The sequence below is a fragment of the Nerophis ophidion genome, linkage group LG04 (genome assembly GCF_033978795.1).
Source record: "Nerophis ophidion isolate RoL-2023_Sa linkage group LG04, RoL_Noph_v1.0, whole genome shotgun sequence".
Lineage (NCBI taxonomy): Eukaryota > Metazoa > Chordata > Actinopteri > Syngnathiformes > Syngnathidae > Nerophis > Nerophis ophidion.
The window spans coordinates 52,091,980-52,117,553 of NC_084614.1; the positions used below are offsets into that span (position 1 = coordinate 52,091,980).

Here is a 25,574-nt window from a genome sequence, read left to right on the forward strand (position 1 = left end):
CGCGCAGACGCGCACACTCACACATTCTTGTATTTCTTACCTTCTTGAGACCTCAGAAAAATGCCTGCCTCTATGGATGGAACATTAATAATATATACATCAATCAATCATCCATCCATCTTCTTACGCTTAGCCGAGGTCGGGTAGCGGGGGCAGCAGCCTAAGCAGGGAAACCCAGACTTCCCTCTCCCCAGCCTCTTCATCCAGCTCTTCCCGGGGGATCCCGAGGTGTTCCCAGGGCCAGCCGGGAGACATAGTCTTCCCAACGTGTCCTGGGTATTCCCCGTGGTCTCCTACCGGTTGGACGTGCCCTAAACACCTCCCTAGGGAGGCGTTCGGGTGGCATCCTGACCAGATGCCCGAACCACCTCATCTGGCTCCTCTCGATGTGGAGGAGCAGCGACTTTACTTTGAGTTCCTCCCGGATGGCAGAACTTCTCACCCTATCTCTAAGGAAGAGCCCCAATATACAGCGGAGGAAATACATTTCGGCCGCTTATACCCGTGATCTTATCCTTTCGGTCATAACCCAAAGCTCATGACCATAGGTGAGGATGGGAACTTAGATCGACCGGTAAATTGAGAGCTTTGCCTTCCTGCTCAGCTCCTTCTTCACCACAACAGATCGGTACAACGTCCGCATTACTGAAGACGCCGCACAGATCCGCCTGTCGATCTCACGATCCACTCTTCCCCCACTCGTGAACAAGACTCCTAGGTACTTGAACTCCTCCACTTGAGGCAGGGTCTCCTCACCAACCCGGAGATGGCACTCCACCCTTTTCCGGGCGAGAATCATGGACTCGGACTTGGAGGTGCTGATTCTCATTCAGATCAATCAATCAATCAATGTTTATTTATATAGCCCTAAATCACGAGCATCTCAAAGGGCTGCACAAGCCACAACGACATCCTTGACTCAGAGCCCACATCAGGGCAAGGAAAAACTCAACCCAATGGGACAATGAGAAACCTGGGAGAGGACCGCAGATGTGGGGACCCCCCAACCCCCAGGGCGACCGGGTTAATGGACGTCGAGTGGATCTACCATAATGTTGTGAGAGTCCAGTCCATAGTAGATCTAATATAATAGTGAGAGTCCAGTCCATAGTGGGGTCAGCAGGAGACCATCTTATATATATATATATGTATGTATGTATGTATATATACATATATATATATATATATGTATAAGTATATATATATATATATATATATATATATATTTATATATATATGTATGTATGAGTTGGGAAATTGTATTAGATATAAATATAAACGGAAAACAATGATTTGCAAATCCTTTTCAACCCATATTCATTTGAATGCACTACAAAGACAAGATAATTCATGTTCAAACTCATAAACTTTATTTTTTTTTTTTTCAAATAATAAACTTAGAATTTCATGGTTGCAACACGTGCCAAAGTAGTTGGCAAAGGGCATGTTCACCACTGTGTTACATCACCTTTTCTTTTAACAACGCTCAATAAACATTTGGGAACCGAGGAAACTAATTGTTGAACCTTTGAAAGTGGAATTCATCAGTTGTTCGTATTTTGCGCTTCATAATGTGCCACACATTTTCGATGGGAGACAGGTCTGGACTGCACGCGGACCAGGAAAGTACCTGCACTCTTTTTTTTTACGAAGCCACGCTGTCGTAAGACGTGCTGAATGTGGCTTGGCATTGTCTTGCTGAAATAAGCCGGGGCATCCATGAAAAAGACGGCTTTTACAGTAGATGTCAGCATATGTTGTTCCAAAACCTGTATGTACATTTCAGTATTAATGGTGCCTTCACGGGTGTGTAAGTTACTCATGCCTTGGGCACTAATGCACCCCCATACGATCACAGATGCTGGCTTTTCAACTTTGCGTTGACAACAGTCAGGATGGTTCGCTTCTCCTTTGGTCCGGATGACACCATGTCGAATATTTCCAAAAACAATTTGAAATGTGGACTCGTCAGACCACAAAAAACTTTTCCACTTTGAATCAGTCCATCTTAGATGATCTGGGGCCCAGAGAAGCCGGCGGCGTTTCTGGATGTTGTTGATAAATGGCTTTCGCTTTGCATAGTAGAGCTTTAACTTGCACTTACAGATGTAGAGACAAACTGTATTTAGTGACAGTGGTTTTCTGAAGTGTTCCTGAGCCCATGTGGTGATATCCTTTAGAGATTGATGTCGGTTTTTGATACAGTGCCGTCTGAGGGATCGAAGGTCACGGTCATTCAATGTTGGTTTCCGGCCATGGCGCTTACGTGGAGTGTTTTCTCCAGATTCTCTGAACCTTTTGATTATATTATGGACCGTAGATGTTGAAATTCCTTAATTTTCTTGCAATTGCACTTTGAGAAACTTTGTTCTTAAACTGTTTGACTATTTGCTCACGCAGTTGTGGACAAAGGGGTGTACCTCGCCCCTGGGAAGCTGTTTTTATACCCAATCATGGCACCCACCTGTTCCCAATTAGCCTGCACACCTGTGGGATGTTCCAAATAAGTGTTTGATGAGCATTCCTCAACTTTATCTGTACTTATTTCCACCTTTCCCAATTTCTTTGTAAAGTGTTGCTGGCATCAAATTCTAAAGTTAATGATTATTTGCAAAAAAAAAAAAATGTTTATCAGTTTGAACTTCAAATAAGTTGTCTTTGTAGCATATCCAACTGAGTATGGGTTGAAAATGATTTGCAAATTATTGTATTCCGTTTATATTTACATCCAACACAATTTCCCAACTCATATGGAAACAGGGTTTGTATATATATATATGTATATATATATATATATATATATATATATATATATATGTATTGCCCCCTCGGATAAGCGGAAGATGATGGATGGATGGATGGATATATATACACACACACACACACACACACACACACACACACACACACACACACACACACACACACACACACGCACACGCAATGGAAGTAGTTTGACATGTACTTCGATATCAGGGAGGTGTAGAAAATGTTATATACTAGGCTTTAGGGCTGCTAATTTTTGGGTGTCCCACGATTCGATTCAATATTGATTATTGGGGTCACGATTCGATAATATAGCGACTTTTTCGATTCAACGCGATTCTCGATTCAAAAACGATATTTTTCCGATTCAGAACTGTATTCATTCAATACATAGGATTTCAGCAGGATCTACCCCAGGCTGCTGAAATGCAAGCAGAGTAGTAGATTTAAAAAAAAAAAAGCTTTTATAATTGTAAAGTACAATGTTTTATCAACTGATTGCAATAATGTACATTTGTTTTAACTATTAAACAAACCAAAAATATGACTTATTTTTATCTTTGTGAAAACATTGGACACAGTGTGTTGTCAAGCTTATGAGATGCGATGCAAGTGTAAGCCACTGTGACACTATTGTTCTTTTTTTTATTTTTATAAATGTCTAATGATAATGTCGATGAGGGACTTTTAATCACTGCTATGCTTAAATTATAACTAATATTGATACTGTTGTTGATAATATTCATTTTTGTTTCACTACTTTTGGTTTGTTCTGTGTCGTGTTCGTGTCTCCTTTCAATTGCTCTGTTTATTGCAGTGCTGAGTGTTGCTGGGTCAGGTTTGGTTTTGGAATTGGATTGCATTGTTATGGTATTGCTTTGTAGTGGTTTGTTTAATTGATTTAAAAAAAACAAAATATTTTTTTTTAAAATGAGAATCGATTCTGAATCGCACAACGTATTTGATTCGAATCATATTCGAATCGATTTTTTCCCCACACCCCTACTAGGCTCAGTGCAAGTTGTTTTACTCTGTCCTCCATCCTGAGCCGGCCCGCTTTGGAAAAGTGGGTAGGAGTGAGGTGTGATCTGGGGTGGCGGTCTAATAGTAACCTGACTAACTTGTTCTGGGATGTCTGGAGTCTATATTTGAGGGTTTTGGAGGTGCTGGGGTACCAGGAGGTGCATGCGTAATCGAAAAAGGGTTGAATGAGAGTTACCGCTAGAATCTTCAAGGTGCTTTTGTTGACCAGAGAGGAGATTCTGTATAGAAATCTTGTTCAGTGGTTGACCTTTTTGATTACCGTGTTTGCCATTTTATTACACGAAAGATTAGCCTCGAGAATGGAACTTAGGTAGGTGACCTCATCTTTCCTGGTGATAACAATGTCACCCACTTCAATAGTGAAGTCACTGACTTTCTTAAGGTTGACTTGGGACCCAAATTGGATGGATTCTGCTTTATCGAAGTGTATGGATAGCTTATTGTCAGCGAGCCAGGTGCAAATTCTACAGAGTTCGGTCAAACAGCTCAGACCACAGCACTTTCCTCCAGAAGGTCCATGTGATGTCAGATGAAACAACAATTGAGCTGTTTGGCCACAATACCCAGCAATATGTTTGGAGGAGAAAAGGTGAAAACATGTTCACATGGATCAGGTTTGATCAAGCATCTCGCTACTTAGATTCTATGATGCAATATCTTCCTCTTCTGATTGAAAGGGTGCATGTTAGTGTCTTCCATCTGCTGAAATGGTACAAATATATAATTACGTTGATTTCAATGATTTTAGTTAGAAAACATTTTTATAGTTTTTACCCTTATGATATTCGGTTCATAGTATTTAATTTTTTTGACGTATAATATATATATATATTTCTAATACTGCCGTAAAAAGACGAAATGAAACAGTCAGAATAAATAACAAGATAAATAATCTTTATTTCCATGTCATTATCATTTATAAAATGCTGTCCAAACTTGACACTAAGCAAAATAATATTAACAAGAAAATATTATTTTTCACAGATGTTTTTTGTCAAGCTCTAGAGACAATACAACCTCGAGACCCTCGTTGGTAGTGGTGTTATTGATATGAACTCGGGAAATATTCATATATATATTATAATGCCAAAAATACCACAAGGGCAGTGTGATTGAAAGCCTCCAATTAAATTTCCTTTAAAAAAAAACTTCATCAGCCAGAATGCATGAGTGCAGATATTAATGATATTCCTTGCCTCATATTCTTGCCACAAAAACCCAGAAAACCAAACACAAATTAATAATCTACAAAAAGGTCAAAACGTGCTAAAAGGAAAAAGAAAAAAACTCTATTGGGGTTGTAACAGTAATATTACATAAATATTATTTCATGCAATCATATATTCATCTTTTGTACAGTATTGCATGTTCAGTAGTAAAGAATTTTCATACATCAATGATGATATTGACAACCAGGAAAGGAAAACTTCATTTCATTTTTTCTTGCAGCTGGAGCGTTAAAATTTTAAATTTTTTTTTTAGTCCTTGACAATGTTTTTAACTTAACTCATACAAAAAATGGAATCGCTAAGAAAGCAGACAAAAAAATAACCAAAAAAACAAAAATACTTCAGACATGTTTGAGTCCAATTCATGAATTTAGTGTGAAATATTTTGTCATATTTTACTGTAACATAATCTTACTGTAACATATTTCGCTGATAAAATATTTTACTGTACAATTATGTACTGTCACATATTTTACAGTAAAATATTCATTTACAATAACACAATTCATTGTATCAGTTTACTGTCAAATATGATTTTTTAAAACACTTAGAAAGCAACAGAGCAAGAAATCAAAGTACTAAATCGCAAGAAATTCAAACTTGGGTCTAAAACTTTCTGAGTTACAATTATTCATACATACAAATAGATGAAATATTCATATTAAACTTAACTTTATCGTGTGCCTTCTGAGACAACCTGCTTGCCAATCCTTCAGTCGTTATGAACAACAAATATTGTGATTTGAAATTAATCTGTCATCACTGATTGAAGTTTTCATGGGAGAAAACAAATACTCATATTGTCATTAAATTACAATCCAAATGTTATATTTAGTTATTGTTTTTAGGGTTTTTTTTGCAATCTGTGAGTCCGGAAATGTATATTATGGTACATACTGTATAAACTGTATGAAAGTAGCATATACATACTGTATATACAGTATGAATGTTTGTTGTACCCAGCTGTGGTGTATGATCAGTACATAAATATTAAATAAGAATAATCACTGGCAAATTTAGCCCTTTTTTTATCATGTATATATTTTGTGTACAGTATATGTGGCCACAGTGTATCTGTAAATATATCAAATTAAATTAAAGATTTGAACTTTAAGTAGGTCCATTTCAGCACCAAAAGATCATTCAGTTTTGCATGAAATTGTTTTGTGGCAAGAGAAAAGACGAAGCGTGATGATGATGATGCTTGGTGTCAGAAGTGGGATCACACTCGTCAAATGGAAATAGCTGAAGCTCAGGTTGTATCAGCACATTATGCAATCGCACTTAAATAATTGTGCTCACAGCACCCGCCCCGCTCTGCCCAACCGACCACCACCGCACGCAAGCACACACACAATCCCCAAAATCTTTTCTTACTCTTCTCTTTCTTGCTGATCTATTTTAAAGATGTGGCGCATCGCTTGTAAAGGTATGGGGCTTGTGGGCAGGGGGGGTTTGAGTGGGATTCCTTTTTCAGTTGTTCTGCCGTCTTCTGCGGTACTTTTTGTCATCATCACCTGACAAAAAACAACAAAGTTGCCATTAATAGTCTGGAGTTCCGGCAGTGCTAACAAATACTTTGTACCTTCGCAAAGAATGATTTATGCTGCATTACAAATGCATGAGAGAAAAGAAGATTGTCAAAGAATGAAACATGATTACATTTCTGGGACTTTCACAAACATTTCAAATGTTGGATATCGTCTCAAGAAAAACTAAAATTACCATCAAGATTGTGTCGGGAAATATACTTCAACGCTTCATCAAGAAGAATGACTGGGATGGAAATCTTCAGGACCACAACCCACTGATACCAACATAGTGGGGTCACTTGGAAGATCAGCTGAGCAATTGAAACAAAGTAAACAGTTAACATTGTGAAATGTTAATGTAATCAGCTGACATTGTAAACAGTTGACAGTGTGAAGCTAGCAACATAAGCAATAGTGTAAACATATACATACATATATATATATATATATATATATATATATATATATATATATATATATATATATATATATATATATATATATATATATACATACACACACACACATATATACATACATATATATACACACACACACACACATATATATATATATACACATATATACACACACACACGTATATATATATATATATATATATATATATATATATATATATATATATATATATATATATATATACATACATATATATATATACAAACCCCGTTTCCATATGAAATGGGAAATTGAGTTAGATGTAAATATAAACGGAATCCAATGATTTGCAAATTCTTTTCAACCCATATTCAATTGAATGCACTACAAAGACAAGATATTTGATGTTCAAACTCATAAACTTTTTTTTTTTTTTGCAAATAATAATCAACTTAGAATTTCATGGCTGCAACACGTGCCAAAGTAGTTGGGAAAGGTGGCAATAAATCCTGATAAAGTTGTGGAATGCTCATCAAACACTTATTTGGAACATCTCACAGGTGTGCAGGCTAATTAGGAACAGGTTGGTGCCATGATTGGGGATAAAAACAGCTTCCCAAAAAATGTTCAGTCTTTCACAAGAAAGGAAGGGGCGAGGTACACCCCTTTGTCCACAACTGCGTGAGCAAATAGTCAAACAGTTTAAGAACAACGTTTCTCAAAGTGCAATTGTAAGAAGTTTAGGGATTTCAACATCTACGGTCCATAATATCCTCAAAAGGTTCAGAGAATCTGGAGAAATCATTCCACGTAAGTGGTATGGCCGGAAACCTACATTGAATGATTGTGACCTTCGATCCCTCAGATGGCACTGTATCAAAAAAACGAAATTAATCTCTAAAGGATATCACCACATGGGCTCAGGAACACTTCAAAAAACAAGTGTCACTAAATACAGTTTGTCGCTACATCTGTAAGTGCAAGTTAAAGCTCTACTACGCATAGCAAAAGCCAACTATCAACAACATCCAGAAACGCCTCCGGCTTCTCTGGGCCCGAGATCATCGAAGATGGACTGATTCAAAGTGGAAAAGTGTTCTGTGGTCTGACGAGTCGACATTTCAAATTGTTTTTGGAAATATTCGACGTCGTATCATCCGGACCAAAGGGGAAGCGAACCATCCAGACTGTTATCGACGCAAAGTTCAAAAGCCAGCATCTGTGATGGTATGGGGGTGCATTAGTGCCCAAGGCATGGGTAATTTACACATCTGTGAAGGCACCATTAATGCTGAAAGGTACATACAGGTTTTGCAACAACATATGCTGTTCCAAATAATGTATATATATATATATATATATATATATATATATATATATATATATATATATATATATATATATATATATATATATATATATATATATATATATATATATATATTAGGGCTGTGGGAAAAAAATCGATTCGAATTTGAATTGCGATTATCACGTTGTGCGATTCAGAATCGATTCTCATTTTTTAAAAAATCTATTGTTTTTAATTTATTTATTTATTTTTATCAGTCCAACAAAACAATTCACAGCAATACCCTAACAATGCAATATATAAAAAAAAAAAAAAATATATATATATACATATATATATATATATATATTAGGGGTGTGGGGAAAAATCAATTTGAATACGAATCGAATCGTTTACATTGTGTGATTCAGAATCGATTCTTTTTTTTATTTTTTATTAATTTTATTTATTTATTTATTTTTAATAAATCCAACAAACCACTACACAGAAATACCATAACACTGCAATCCAATTCCCAAACCAAACCTGACCCAGCAACACTCAGAACTGCAATAAACAGAGCAATTGAGAGGAGACACAAACACGACACAGAACAAACCAAAAGTAGTGAAACAAAAATGAATATTATCAACAACAGTATCAATATTAGTTATAATTTAAGCATAGCAGTGATTAAAAATCCCTCATTGACTTTATCATTAGACATTTATAAAAATAAAAAAAAGAACAATAATGTCACAGTGGCTTACACTTGCATCGCATCTCATAAGCTGGACAACACACTGTGTCCAATATATTCACAAAGATAAAAATAAGTCATATTTTTGGTTCGTTTAATAGTTAAAACAAATTTGCATTATTGCAATCAGTTGATAAAACATTGTCCTTTTCAATTATAAAGCTTTTCACAAAAATCTACTACTCTGCTTGCATGTCAGCAGACTGGGGTAGATCCTGCTGAAATCTTATGTATTGAATGAATAGAGAATCCTTTTAAATCGGGTAAAAAATCGTTTTTGAATCGAGAATCGTGTTGAATTGAAAAAAAAAAAATCAATTTTGAATCGAATCGTGACCTCAAGAATCGATATTGAATCGAATCGTGGGACACCCAAAGATTCGCAGCCCTAATATGTATATATATACACATATATATTTATACACATATATATATATATATATATATATACACACATATATATATACAGTATATATACACACATATATATATACATTTATATACACATATACATAGAGAGAGAGAGAGAGAGAGAGAGAGAGAGAGAGAGAGATATTGAGCGCAATGATGTCATGAATCGATTTAAAAAATAATAATAAAAAATGTTTTTTGTATTTTTTTTTAACTTGGGACTTTCTGGGCTGTAGTTTGGGGACCCCTGGTTTAAACAGTTATCATAAACCAGGGGCATCGAAAATCTAGCCTGCGGGAAGTACCAAGTTAAAAAAAAAAAAAAAAATGTGGGTTTCTTTTAATTATTATTTTTTAAAATCTGTCTTTTCTAATCCATTTTCAACCGCTTGTTAAGCTCTGTGTTTCCTAGCCACTCAGGCAAATCATATTGCCTAAAAAAGCTTTTTCCCATCAATTACGTGACATCATCGCGCTTGGTGTATACAGTCGCGATCAAAAGTTTACATACACTTGTTGGTCACAAAAAACATTCATGAAGTTTGGTTCTTTTATGGATTTATTATGGGTCTACTGAAAATGTGACCAAATCTGCTGGGTCAAAAGTATACATACAGCAATGTTAATATTTGGTTACATGTCCCTTGGTAAGTTTCACTGCGATAAGGCGCTTTTGGTAGCCATCCACAAGCTTCTGGTTGAATTTTTGACCACTCCTCTTGACAAAATTGGTGCAGTTCAGCTAAATTTGTTGTTTTTCTGACATGGACTTGTTTATTCAGCATTGCCCACACGTTTAAGTCAGGACTTTGGGAAGGCCTTTCTAAAACCTTAATTATAGCCCGATCTAGCCCTTCCTTTACCACTTTTGACATGTGTTTGGGGTCATTGTCCTGTTGGAACACCCAACTGTGCCCAGGACCCAACCTCCGGGCTGATGATTTTAGGTTGTCCTGAAGAATTCGGAGGTAGTCCTCCTTTTTCATTGACCATTTAACGCACCAGTTCCATTGGCAGCAAAACAGGCCCAGAGCATAATACGACCACCTACATGCTTGACAGTAGGAAAGTGTTCCTGGAATTACAGGCCTCACCTTTTTTCCTCCAAACTTATTGCTGGGTATTGTGGCCAAACAGCTCAATTTTTGTTTCATTTGACATCACATCGACAAAGATAAGACCTTCTGAAGAAAAGTTCTGTGGTCAGATTAAACAAAAATGTTGCTATTTGGCCACAATACCCAGTAATATGTTTGGAGGAGAAAAGGTGAGGCCTTTAATCCCAGGAACACCATGCCCTCCGCCAAGCATGGTGGTGGTAGCATTATGCTCTGTACCTGTTTTGCCGCAAATAGAACTGGTTCTTTACAGAGAGTAAATGGAACGATGAAAGAGGATTATCTCCAAATTCTTCAGGACAACCTAACATAATCAGCCCAGAGGTTGGGTCTTGGGCGCAGTTGGGTGTTCCAACAGGACAATGACTTTAAACATGTGTAAAAAGTGGGGGGGAAAATGGCAAAATCAGGCAAGAATTAAGGTTTTAGAATGGCCTTCCCAAAGTCCTGACTTAAACGTGTGGACATTGCTGAAGAAACAGGTCTAAATCAGAAAATCAACACATTTAGCTGAACTGCACCAATTTTGTCAAGAGGAGTGGGACAAAATTCAACCAGAAGCTTGTGATGTATACTTTTGACCCAGCAGATTTGGTCACATTTTCAGTAGATCCATAATAAATTAATAAAAGAACCCAACTTCATGAATGTTTTTTGTGACCAACAAGTATGTGCTCAAATCACCATATCACAAAAAAGTTACAGAAAGTATTGGAAACTCAAGACAGCCAGGACATTATGTTCTTTACAAGTGTATGTAAACTTTTGATCGCGACTGTGTGTAATATATTTATATATATATATATATATATATATATATACATACATATATACGTATATATATATAAATATATATACACAGCCCGGCCTCCCGATCAAATTTTTTTTAACCCAATGCGGCCCCCCGAGTCAAAAAGTTTGGGGACCCTTGACAGAAACTGTACATCTAAAAAAAAAACAAAGAAGACTTATTGGTTTGGCGTATTGCGGGCCAGTCTTGGACTAACTTTAGACCCGCAAATGGCTGTGTTCCTTCTAGACAAGTAATCTAATGTTGTATACTTTTGTGTGGCACGTGTGTTATAGTTACACGATTGCTGTTCCGTGTATTCTATCCAAGCAGGGATGTAGTTTCTGTTTTTTGCATTTACATTTTTGCTGAATCTTTGTTTTATGGCGATAATACAGCTTAGCAACATTAATGAGTATTTCATAATCAGTGTGAAAAAAATCATGTACCTGTGACTACCACATTTATTTTCTGCCACAAAATAAGGACTAGGGCAGGGGTCGGGAACCTTTTTTGCTGAGAGAGCCATGAAAGCCAAATATTTTAAAATGTATTTCCTTGAGAGCCATATCATATTTTTTCACACTAAATTCAACTGAATGCGTGCATTTTTTAAGTAAGACCAACATTTTTAGAGTGTAATAAGTGTCTAATTCTTTTTAATAAAATTGTTATTTGTTGAACAGGTGTGGTAGAAAACGGATAGATGGATTAAAATACATGACAATGTCTTATATTTTGAACGTTATTTTTATCATCGTGATTACCAGCGGAATTATTCATTACTTATCGTGTTAAGCAATGTCAGCTAAGATTTATCTGAGAGCCAGATGCAGTCATCAAAAGAGCCACATCTGGCTCTAGAGCCATAGGTTCCCTACCCCTGGACCAGGGGATCCTTGTAGGGGATCCAACTTCAGACTGTCAACATCTTATGCGTGTGCACGAACAGCTCTCATGCGCGATTTTGTGCACGTCCAGAAAGGAGGAGACTGGCAGGGACTATCAGCAAGGTGATTTACAGTTTAAATTCTGCCTAATGACACAAGATGATTCAGGCACCCCAGATTTACCATTGTAAACTGTTTAACAACGTTGGCTACACCGTGAGGAGTGCCTCACAGGTCCTGTGTTGGATTCCCGGGCTCTAAGTCTTTCTGTGTGGATTTTGCATTTTCTCAGCCGGTTCTCTTCGGGTACTCCTGGTTCTTCCCACCTCCAATTACATGCACCAGGCGATAGGTCGACAGGCAACACTAAAATTGGCCCTAGTGTGTGAATGTTGTCTGTCTATCTGTGTTGGTCCTGCGATGAGGTGGCGACTTTTCCAGGGTGTACCCCGCCTTCCGTTCGAGTACAGCTAAGCTAACCCCTACGCTAGCATTAAACAACACCAAGAAATAAGTGCTTAGGGAAGTTTAAGAAGTGTGAATGGAAACAAGTTACAGCTGAAAGAAAGCAGATGTTAACAGAAAAATAACAATTAGATTAATAAGAGTTAAAGATAGGATAATATAACAACAGCAGTTGGTGTGTCAGCATTGTCACCGTTAGTACGTGACACGTAAAAGTAAGGTGGAACCATCCATATTCGATGGTGTCCATAACAAATATGCGATAACGTGATTACTTTAAGTTCCTTTAACGACGCAAATTTTTTAAACGTGCATGCGTTCTGACTACTTTTTGACCCTTGGTCCATTCCATAGTGTAGGAAAACATAAGGGCGTTCACTAACTGTTGAGCCACAAGCTCGAGAATAGCGTGCGGAAAATGCAAAAAGAAAAGGGGAAATTATGGAAATCCCATGTTCAAAGCCATGCTGAGTCGTTCTACCGACAAGACAAGACCGTTTTGTCTTCGAGATGACATCACTGCAGCAACTGCATGCTGGCCCGCTTTGCCGCTTGCAGAAGGGGAGATTTATTTATGTGTTTGGATTACGGTTGAGTGCATTGATAACATAAAATGTAGATTGTTACACTAACTGCTTTAGTGAGACAGACAAAAAGTTCCGCAGAATAGAAAGACTTACGGTAAGCAGGAAGTCTAGAGTAAATAAATGATAAATGGGTTGTACTTGTATAGCGCTTTTCTACCTTCAAGGTACTCAAAGCGCTTTGACACTACTTCCACATTTACCCATTCACACACACAGATGGAGGGAGCTGCCATGCAAGGCGCCAACCAGCACCCGTCAGGAGCAAGGGTGAAGTGTCTTGCTCAGGACACAACGGACGTGACGAGGTTGGTTCGAGGTGGGATTTGAACCAGTGACCCTCGGGTTGCGCACGGCCACTCTCCCACTGCGCCACGCCGTCCCTGTAATTTTTTTATCCAAGACTTTGACGTCGTCAAAACATCTCTTCTTATATCGATCACATCGTCAAATCCGGTCTTACTACCATAACAAAATATTAAACGATCACGCTTTGTCAAAGATGTTTTGCAATATTATGTCACGTGTGATATTTCTACCTAAAGAAATGGTTTCTGGCAGATTGAAAACAAAGACTATATTCTTTTATAACGTGTTCTGATTGATAGTGTGCAATTACAGAATGTTTAGCAGGCTGAATATCACGTTTACATAATCAGTAGAGAAGGTTACAAGGTTGTCATGCAGAGATAAGAATACTATCAACCTGTACAGCATGTAATGTACAGAATATCAGAAGCCTTTATTCAGGTACAAATATCACATTTTATATTACCAACCATCATCGACAATCAGACAATGATCATAACGATACACTTTTTGTGTTATTAATAAACAGAACAGGTCTCTAAACAGGGTGTTGCAGGAATATAAATTCTGTATTCCTACCAAATACAACATCTGGCAAGACACCACCAACACATTGCAGGTATTTTTTTTATTGTCATTAAAAGTGTGTTTATGTCCTTTTAGTGTTGAGCTGTTGAAAAAAGCATAATGTTTAAAAAAACAAAAACATTTCATTAAACCAGACTAATTGTCCAGACATGGTAATAAAAACATAAACATTATTTGTCTAGGGCAGTGGTTGTCAAATAGGGGTATGCGTACCCCTGGGGGTACTTGAAGGTATGCCAAGGGGTATGTGAGATTTTTTTTTAAATATTCTAAAAATAGCAACAATTCTAAAATCTATCATAAATATTGATGTTAAACATTTCTTTTTTTGTGAAGAAATATTTAGAATTAAGTTCATGAATCCAGATGGATCTCTAAGTTGATGATTACTTCTATGTGTAGAAATCTTTATTTATAATTGAATCACTTGTTTATTTCTCAACAAGTTTTTTGTTATTTTTATATCTTTTTTTCCCAAATAGTTCAAGAAAGACCACAACAAATGAGCAATATTTTGCACTGTTATACAATTTAATAAATCAAAAACTGATGACAGTGCTGTATTTTACTTCTTTATCTCTTTTTTTTTTAACCAGAAATGCTTTGCTCTGATTAGGGGGTACTTGAATTAATGTTCACAGGGGGTACATCATTGAAAAAGGGTTAATAACCACTGGTCTAGGGTACCCTCATTAATGATGAAAAATGTAATCCAGCTGTGATTATCACAAATAATCTAAACCAGGGGTGTCAAACTCAAATACAGAGTGGGCCAAAATTTTAAACTGAACAAAGCCGCGGGCCAAGGTTGAACAAATTAACCTTTTAATAGGGACCCAAACAAGTTTTGCATTGAATATTGAACAAGCGAGACTTATATAACTTTATAGTGACATGCAAAATCGAGTTTCAAATAATACTAATAATTTAAAAATAGCAATGGCATATCAAATCAAATTTAAATAGAAATTGAATGCCTCTTTTCTATTTGCAGCCTTCTCAGGTAAATATCAAAATAAACTTTTCCCACAGGCTAATAATAATTTTTTATATTGTAGCGTCCAGGAAGAGGTAGTGCTGCAACGGGTTCTGTGTATTTGTTCTGTTGTGTTTATGTTGTGTTACAGTGCGGATGTTCTCCCGAAATTTGCTTGTCATTCTCGTTTATTGTTGGTTCACAGTGTGGCGCATATTTGTAACAGTCTTAAAGTTGTTTATACGGCCACCCTCAGTGTGACCTGTATGGCTGTTGACCAAGCTTACATTGCATTAGTTTGAGTCTTAGCGGTGAATGCGGTGTTAAAGCGACACCGCCGCTGTATAATACCGGCGGGCCAGCTCTAATGTTAATTTGATATTGCCTCAAGGGCCAAATGAAAATTCACGGCGGGCCAAATGATCTAAACAAACTGCGATTAAATTGTCATTAGATATTTTAATCGTTTGACAGCTCTAAACGTTGTATGATCAATACTAGAATGATTAGATTGATATTTTTGTTTTTTCAAAATATTGTTCTTGTTAATGTTTCGAAAAACAGGGAACAAACTGTTAATGGCATATATAATGATATAATTTAGCACCTTTAAAGTAGAAAATGTATCAAAGTCCCATCATCTTGTAATTTGGACTCCACTGACCTTTACCATGAAGCTGAGATGTATAGTGTTTTTTCTGCAAATATATATTTTGCATATGCCGAGAAGGACAAGCAGTCAAAAATGCATGGATGCTAATACTGGTTGCTTTTAGTGTTGAATAAACATCATAGTTTCACACAAAACCAAACAAAGTACTTACTGGCAGAGGATCAACATAAAGGATTAGGAAGTGCAGGGAAAGAGAAAGGACAATCGCTCCCAACAGCCAAATGTTGATCCAGGGAGGCATTCTGACCAGGGACTGGTTCTCTGACAAACTGTTAGGGGAAAAGTTGCATATATCAGCACATGCTGAATATATGACAGAAAAGACTAGAGCTGAATGATTCATTGTGTTTATGATAATATTACAATATGATCAAACATGAGTCTTTTGTCACTGGGGAGATAACTGACTTGATTGTGAACATTGTCATACCAAACAGGACATTGATTAAAGTGCTTAGTAAACATATTTAAATTAATTTAAATAACATATATGAATGAATAAAAATCATTTAGCCCGAGTAGGTACATACCTAGGAAGTGTATGTTGGGATAATAACCAAATCCTGTAAATTCATCCCAATCGTTGCACTAAAACAATCTCCATTAGGCTAGCAAACATGGAAACATGCACTTTATAAACACAAGTTATCAACCCCATGCACAGGAAATGGACACTAATAGATTTCAAACCCGAGAGGGACAGACGGTAGAACACAAATAAATCGATGGATGGATCTTGTTTAGTTTTAATCGTTAAGTTTTGGCCGTCATGCTTCATGGAATTTGCTTGTTTTTTGCAGTGTGGAAGATCAAGTTGAAGGCCTATACAAATATATCAAAAGGATGAAAACCTTTTGGATGGGGGGGGGGGGGGGGGGGGGGGGTTGAAGAACTGACGTTGAACTGAAAGGCTTATGGAATGTAGGACTAATGTAGAAATCGTTTGGATGTTGAAATTTGAATGCTAAAATGGTCTGAATGTTGAAAAGCAGACGCTAAACTGAAACACTAGTGAAATGTAGAAATGTTTTTGGAAAGTTGAAATAGAATGTTAAAATGGTTTGAGAGGTGAAGAGCAGAAGATATTACATGTCCCATGTAATGTACCACATATTAGAGTGGGGCAAAAAAGTATTTAGTCGACCACCGATTGTGCAAGTTCTCCCACTTAAAATGATGACAGAGGTCTGTATTTTTCATCATAGGTACACTTCAACTGTGAGAGACAGAATGTGAAAAAAACCCCCCAGGAATTCACATTGTAGAAATTTCAAAGAATGTATTTGTAAATTATGGTGGAAAATAAGTACTTGGTCAACCATTCAAAGCTCTCACTGATGGAAGGAGGTTTTGGCTCAAAATTTTACGATACATGGCCCCATTCATTCTTTCCTTAACACGGATCAATCGTCCTGTCCCCTTAGCAGAAAAACAGCCCCAAAGCATAATGTTTCCACCCCCATGCTTCACAGTAGGTCTGGTGTTCTTGGGATAGAACTCAGTATTCTTCTTCCTCCAAACACGATGAGTCGAGTTTGTACCAAAAAGTTATATTTTTGTTTAATCTGACCACATGAAATTCTCCCAATCCTCTGCTGTATCATCCATGTATCCATTTTGGTATAAACTCAACTCGTCGTGTTTGGAGGAAGAAGAATACTGAGTTGTATCCCAAGAACACCATAACTACTGAGAAGCATGGGGGTGGAAACATCATGCTTTGGGGCTGTTTTTCTGCTAAAGGGGACAGGACGATTGGTCCGTGTTAAGGAAAGAATGAATGGGGCCATGTATTGTGAGATTTTGAGCCAAAACCTCCTTCCATCAGTGAGAGCTTTGAATGGTTGACCAAATACTTATTTTCCACCATGATTTACAAATAAATTATTTAAGATTCCTACAATGTGAATTCCTGGATTTTTTCCCACATTCTGTCTCTCACAGTTGAAGTGTACCTATGATGAAAATTACAGACCTCTGTCATCATTTTAAGTGGGAGAACTTGCACAATCGGTGGCTGACTAAATACATTTTTGCCCCAATGTACTTTTTTTTTAGTAGATCATTTACAAACAAAATTATCATTGAAAATGTAATGTGAAATTCTATAATATGGATGCCAATAATTAAGAAAATGTTTCTCATTTGGCAACTATATCCTACAGCCACACCCGCTCGGGTAATGTACTTCCGCTGTTGTGACCTCTGTTTATATTCGTCACGTCAAAAATATACCTAATAAATGCTGCAGAACTACAACTGGTTCTGAACTAACAAATATGATTATATGATTATCAGCAAAGTAGAGAGCCGTAACGTTGTGGCTCGGAGAGTGAACGTAGGCGACAACAAGTAGGCTAATGTTGTTAACTATGCTAACTAGGAGGCTTTACAAACACTCAACCAGCAATTCAATGCAGCGTTCAGGCAAGAGGAACAGCGAGTACCTGCAGCTGAGACAAGAGTTCAACCAATTTAGTTTGGATCACATTTTTTTTTATATTGTAGTGGGTTTACATAATTCAACCACAGAATTTTTGTTATTGTTAACACATTTCCGGTGTTGTTTGTTGTTGCGCTGAGAAGCCACGGATGTATAGATACTGGAAGATTGTTGATAAGAAAACAAAGTCTGAATGTCATTAAAACAATTAGCTCTATTTTTAGACACTCCTCCTTTCGACTCCAGTCCTTGCACACTACAATATTTCATTTGAAAAAAATGCAGAAGTGATATCTTAATGCGAAAATGAAAGCTTATGCGGATTACCGCGTTTTCGCTGACATTTCTCAAGCCAAGACAGGACACCAGTCTGTACTGACTGAAAATCATGAACAATCATATTACATTATTTAAAGTCCACATTTCAAAAAATGTGGACTGCAATGCAAAAAATAATTTTCATCGTCTATTACCAAGGCTGGTATGATTAAAAAAACACGCACGTTTGTTGCCGGAAGTAGGAATTTCGTTGCTATGAGCAATTAAATCAATCAGGTAATTTTTTAAATGACCAAACTAGAGTGAACATTGCATATATTTATTATGAACATGTATGTTACTACATTATATATATACTTACAGTGTTAAAATAAAACATTAAAGAAGGTTTTCAAAGTTGTTTTAGAGAGCTTTGAAGGCAACATAGGGGACTCCCATATCCGCCATATCTTGTTTTTTATTTAGAATTAGAATTAAAAAAAAGACATGTATGTTTATGTCTCTTAAAATGATAGGCAACATTCCAAAAAAGCGCAGTTTCCCTTTAAGGTGCAGTGTAAGCTATATGTAGTATGTTGTTATACTTCTTTTGAAAAAAGACTTAGTAGGTTGTTGTCTCTGGAAAAACAAAGACAGCCTTCAAAATCAATATTTGCTTCCCTCCACACTTCCCTGTCCTCCCAAACTTCTTACAAAAACATATATAAAGTTTGCTTGCTATGCTCATTATTTGTAATGGGTGTGTTGTGTGTTCTTCTTTCATGGAAATCCTGTTCGTTTACACTCAGGCGGATGTCGAACTCTTTCTCAAAGGGAGTCTCGTCATGCCAGATGACAGCGTCTCATCATTTATAACTTTTACCCAATGAGAAACACTAAACTTCATACACAATTATAAACACTACACCTTATACACAATAATAGCTACTATAGCTACTATACCTTATATAAATTAAAACTAATATACAAACCCCGTTTCCATATGAGTTGGGAAATCGTGTTAGGTGTAAATATAAACGGAATACAATGATCTGCAAATCCTTTTCAACCCATATTCAGTTGAATATGCTACAAAGACAACATATTTGATGTTAAAACTGATTACCATTTTTTTTTCAAATAATCATTAACTTTAGAATTTGATGGCAGCAATACATGACAAAGAAGGCTAATTGGGAAAAGGTGGGTGCCATGATTGGGTATAAAAGCAGCTTCCATGAAATGCTAACTAATTCACAAACAAGGATGCGGCGAGGGTCACCAATTTGTAAGCAAATTGTCGAACAGTTTTAGAACAACATTTCTCAATGAGCTATTGCAAGGAATTTAGGGATTTTACTATCTACTGTCCGTAAAATCATCAAAAGGTTCAGAGAATCTGGAGAAATCACTGCCCGTAAGCGATGATATTACGGACCTTTGATCCCTCAGGCGGTACTGCGTTAAAAACCGACATCAGTGTGTAAAGGATATCACCACATGGGCTCAGGAACACTTCATAAAACCACTGTCAGTAACTACAGTTGGTCGCTACATCTGTAAGTGCTAGTTAAAACTCTACTATGCAAAGCGAAAGCCATTTATCAACCACACCGAGGAACGCCGCCGGCTTCGCTGGGCTCGAGCTCATTTAAGATTAACTGATGTAAAGTGGAAAAGTGTTCTGTGGTCTGACGAGTCCACATTTCAAATTATATTTCGAAACTGTGGACGTGGTGACCTCCGGAACAAAGAGGAAAATAACCATCCGGATTGTAATAGGCGCAAATCTGTGATGGTATGGGGGTGTATTAGTGCCCAAGGCACATCTGTGAAGGCACCATTAATGCTGAATGGTCCATACAGGTTTTGGAGCAACATATGTTGTCATCCAAGCAACGTTATCATGGATGGCCCTGCTTATTTCAGCAAAACAATGCCAAGCCACGTGTTACAACAGCGTGGCTTCGTAGTAAAAGTGTGTGGGTACTTTCCCGGCCCGCCTGCAGTCCAGACATGTCTCCCATCGAAAATGTGTGGCGCATTATGAAGCGTAAACTACGACAACAAGACCCCGGACTGTTGAACAACTTGAGCTGTACATCAAGCAAGAATGGTAAATAATTCAATTTTCAAACCTTCAACAATTAGTTTCCTCAGTTCCCAAACGTTTATTGAGTGTTGTTAAAAGAAAATGTGATGTAACACAGTGGTGAACACTCCCTTTCCCAACTACTTTGGCACATGTTGCAGCCATAAAATTGTAAGTTAATTATTATTTGCAAAAAAAAAATAAAATTTATGAGTTTGAACATCAAATATCTTGTCTTTGTAGTGCATTCAATTAAATATGGATTGAAAAGGATTTGCAAATCATTGTATTCCGTTTATATTTACATCTAACACAATTTCCCAACTCATATGGAAACAGGGTTTGTACATTTTCCAAAATTATAACTAATACAACATATCAATCAATCAATCAATGTTTACTTATATAGCCCTAAATCACTAGTGTCTCAAAGGGCTGCACAAACCACCACGACATCCTCGGTAGGCCCACATAAGGGCAAGGAAAACTCACACCCAGTGGGACATCGGTGACAATAATGATCCAGTGGGACGTCTGTGACAATAATGATTATGAGAACCTTAGAGAGGAGGAAAGCAATGGATGTCGAGCGGGTCTAACATGATACTGTGAAAGTTCAATCCACAATGGAATATACACCTTTCACGAATTATAAACACTACACGTTATATACAATAACAACTACTGTAATACACTTTATACACACTTATAAGCACTACACATGATACACAATTAAAAATACTACACTTTGTAAAAAATCATAACAAATATACTTTATATGCAATTATAACACACTTTCTACACAATCATAGTTAATGCAGCTTATACACAATTGTAAACACTATACCTTATACACACATAATTAATAGCCCCTTTACACAAACATAACTAATACTATTTATACACAATTATAACTAATACACCTTATACACAACTATAACTAGTAGACATCTTACACAATTATAACTAATATACTTTATACACAATTATACTGTAACCCATTGCTTGGATTCAAAACAACGTCACGTTCCGCTAATGTCCGTCTAATTGAATAAAGCAAGTGTCTGTTCTCAATGGGTATTAGGTACCATTTAGCCTTTCTTGAAGAAAAATGCCCTTATGCTTGCGTTGTCTTCAGCTGTACAAAACGTTTTAAATAGCAAAAAGGATAAACGTTTTTTCAGAGTTCCGCAAGAACGGCGGAAGAGTGCAGGATTTTATTTAAGACGACGACAAAGGTACCCCGCAATCCAGTACAAGCCAGCAGAAACCGAAGAAGGCAGGAGTTTGCAGTGATCACGTTGTTAAAGGTTTGTTTGATATACTTTTAATGCTTAGTGTTACTCATTTAAGTATTATCTTGATATTATCTTAAAATTATTTGTACAGTGGGGCAAAAAAGTAGTATTTAGTCAGCCACCGATCGTGCAAGTTCTCCCACTTAAAATGATGACAGAGGTCTGTAATTTTCATCATAGGTACACTTTAACAGTGAGAGACAATGTGAAAAAAAATCCAGGAATTCACATTGTAGGAATTTTAAAGAGTTTATTTGTAAATTATGGTGGAAAATAAGTATTTGGTCAACCATTAAAAGCTCTCACTGATGGAAGGAGGTTTTGGCTCAAAATCTCACGATACATGGCCCCATTTATTCTTTCCTTAACACGGATCAATCGTCCTGTCCCCTTAGCAGAAAAACAGCCCCAAAGCATGATGTTTCCACCCCCATGCATCACAGTAGGTACGGTGTTCTTGGGATGCAACTCAGTATTCTTCTTCCTCCAAACACGACGAGTTGAGTTTATACCAAAATGGATACATGGGTGATAAAGCAGAGGATTCGGAGAATGTCATGCGGTCAGATTAAACCAAAATAGAACTTTTTGGTATAAACTCAACTCGTCGTGTTTGGAGGAAGAAGAATACTGAGTTTTTCTGCTAAGGGGACAAGACGATTGATCCATGTTAAGGAAAGAATAAATGGGGCCATGAATTGTGAGATTTTGAGCCAAAACCTCCTTCCATCAGTGAGAGCTTTTAATGGTTGACCAAATACTTATTTTCCACCATAATTTACAAATAAATTCTTTAAAATTCCTACAATGTGAATTCCTGGATTTTTTTTTCACATTCTGTCTCTCACAGTTGAATTGTACCTATGATAAAAATTACAGACATCTGTCATCATTTTAAGTGGGAGAACTTGCACGATCGGTGGCTGGCTAAATACTTTTTTGCCCCACTATATATCTTAAGACACATTTTTGTTACAAGTGTTCCATAGCAAGTACAAACTTGGTAAGTCTAAATAAAATATTTCAAATGTGAGCAAAACCGAAAAAGAGTTAAGCTTTTAGCACATACACAGTGTTGACATCTATAGTTATATTTTGATAAAGATGGGGAAAAAACATGCATACTTGTAAACAGCACGTGCGAAAGCAAGGGCAGGCCTCAAACATGGCAGTAGACACAAAGGTAAATCATGAAATGCAACCTTAGCTGAGCAAAAACGATGCATGATTTAGCCGAGAGAGTCTTGATACCAATGGCCTTGACCAAACCACACACAAAGAAGTTGTAGACCTTCAAGCTTTTCCAAGTTTGCATCGGTTTAGTCGTGTAGAATAATGTCTAGAGCACACGATAGTTCGATATGTTTGAGAACCTCACAAACGTATCATCCTTTATCACTCGACAAATCTTTTTTTTTTAAATATAAAGTGTAGGAATATTTTCCATTGCATAGTTGGACTTTTTGCTCGAATATATATGCCTCTTGTGACTCAGTGCGCGCATTGCTTGCTGTACAACAGCCATCTTAGCTTGGTTGACCACCACTGGCTTTCACTTCCGGGAAGAAGTCACTTGTCACAATACATGCAATAGATATTTCAGCATGACATTTTGAAAAAAGATTACTGACCTGTTGAGGGCATTAAACATTTCGATGGTGACAAGCACAGACAAGGCCATGGTGGTGGGATAGCGGGATTCAAAGACGTCACAATCTATGCCTTTGAACACTGGGTTGTCCTCAGTGCACTGCATGAAGTGTCTCTGTAGGGAAACATAAGTTTAAGTGTGCAAAAGTTTAGGACATCGCAATGTCCCATCATCGTGACCTGACGCCTGAACTGCCAAATAATTTAACGTACCCATGTTCTCTCATTTAAAGATGTGCTATACGAGATGTGTCTCATGTTGATAGTTAACAACAACAGGAGTCTTTAACCTAGGGCAGGGGTGTCAAACTCAAATACAGAGTGGGCCAAAATTTTAAACTGAACAAAGCCGTGAGCCAAGGTTGAACAAATTAACCTTTTAATAGGGACCCAAACAAGTTTTGCATTGAATGTTGAACAAGCGAGACTTATATAACTTTATAGTGACATGCAAAATCGAGTTTCAAATAATACTAATAATTTAAAAATAGCAATGGCATATCAAATCAAATGTAAATAGAAATTGAATGCCTCTTTTCTATTTGCAGCCTTCTTAGGCAAATATCAAAATAAACTTTTCCCACAGGCTAATAATAATTTTTATATTGTAGCGTCCAGGAAGAGGTAGTGCTGCAAGGGGTTCTGTGTATTTGTTCTGTTGTGTTTATGTTGTGTTACAGTGCGGATGTTCTCCCGAAATTTGCTTGTCGTTCTCGCTTAGTGTTGGTTCAGTGTGGCGCATATTTGTAACAGTCTTAAAGTTGTTTATACGGCCACCCTCAGTGTGACCTGTATGGCTGTTGACCAAGCTTGCAGTATGGGTATTAGCGGTGAATGCGGTGTTACAGCCACACCGCCGCTGTATAATACCGGCGGGCCAGCTCTAATGTTAATTTGATATTGCCTCAAGGGCCAAATGAAAATTCACGGCGGGCCACATTTGGCCCGCGGGCCAGAGTTTGACACCCATGACCTAGGGTATGTCAGTCAGTTTCAGTTTATTTCAAACATACATACAATTACTATGTAATACATCACATATTTCCAATTGTTGCATTACAGCACATCCGAAAAGGAGTAGGAAGAAGCAGGGCTTATTTAATCCTACCCCTTTTCGTATCATAGCAGTTTTATCCTATTTGTTTGTTTGTTCTCTATTACAGAACAGTGAATAAATAAATGAGTAAATCAATTAATATATAATAAGTAAGTAAACAAATATTACATACAGAAATACATATTAGACATATTAACATATACACAATAATCAAAGTTCTCATAATTAAATAGTTATGTAATTTATGGTTCACCAAGGACAGGCCACATTCAAATGACGGCCCGCCAGAGATTTTATTTTGGCCTACAGAGCAACACCCAAATAGGCTTGATGAAATCATTCAAAACAGGGTTGCTCATACATACAGTACTCCCGCCACCATGTGGGGGGAAACAGCGAAGCATGTGTGAAGCAGCAGTGGGTGAGTAGAAGATGACAGCATCATCAACCCTGAAAAAACTCTAAATGAATCATGAAAATTTGGACTTTTAACAGCCGTTGGACAAAAAAGTATGAATGTATTAAAAGTGATGACTTTGTGGTGTCTTTTGTATTTGTGGTTGTATTGTTTTCGGCTGTTAAATATAATGTAGTACTGAATTTTACCAGCACAGAATGGTAAAGCTGCATAGTACCGTATTTCCTTGAATTGCCGCCGGGTCGCTAATTAATTTAAAACCTCTTCTCACTCCTGCGCTTACCAAAGGCATGCGGTAAAAGTAAGCATGCGCTAATTATTTTAAAATATCTTCTCACTCCGGCACTTACCAAAGGCATGCAGTAAAAATTTGAGTGTGATGTAAACTTGGACCTCAAATCCTACTGAATAGCTCTTAATCTTCTTCCCTTTATGCGATTTCAGATTACAGGTATTGAAATCAGCCTCCTCCATTTTGAAAATGATGACAGGGGAAGTGTCACTTGTGACGTCACGAGTTTGACCAGGTGGTAATA

The 25,574-nt window shown here is 37.1% G+C and overlaps 1 protein-coding gene across 2 annotated transcripts in view; it reads right to left on the reverse strand.

The window, feature by feature from the left end:
* Window positions 1-4,683: 4,683 nt before the first annotated feature.
* atp2a3 (ATPase sarcoplasmic/endoplasmic reticulum Ca2+ transporting 3) overlaps window positions 4,684-25,574 on the reverse strand; it is a 178,778-nt gene continuing 157,887 nt past the window's right edge. For both annotated transcript variants that reach the window (XM_061898272.1, XM_061898271.1), the window contains 4 exons: window positions 23,545-23,678; window positions 15,974-16,091; window positions 6,765-6,882; window positions 4,684-6,556 (listed from right to left, as the gene is read on the reverse strand). In XM_061898272.1, coding sequence (XP_061754256.1) covers window positions 6,513-6,556; window positions 6,765-6,882; window positions 15,974-16,091; window positions 23,545-23,678 — 414 coding nt within the window. In that variant the 3' untranslated portion in view covers window positions 4,684-6,512. The remainder of the gene's footprint in view (window positions 6,557-6,764; window positions 6,883-15,973; window positions 16,092-23,544; window positions 23,679-25,574) is intronic.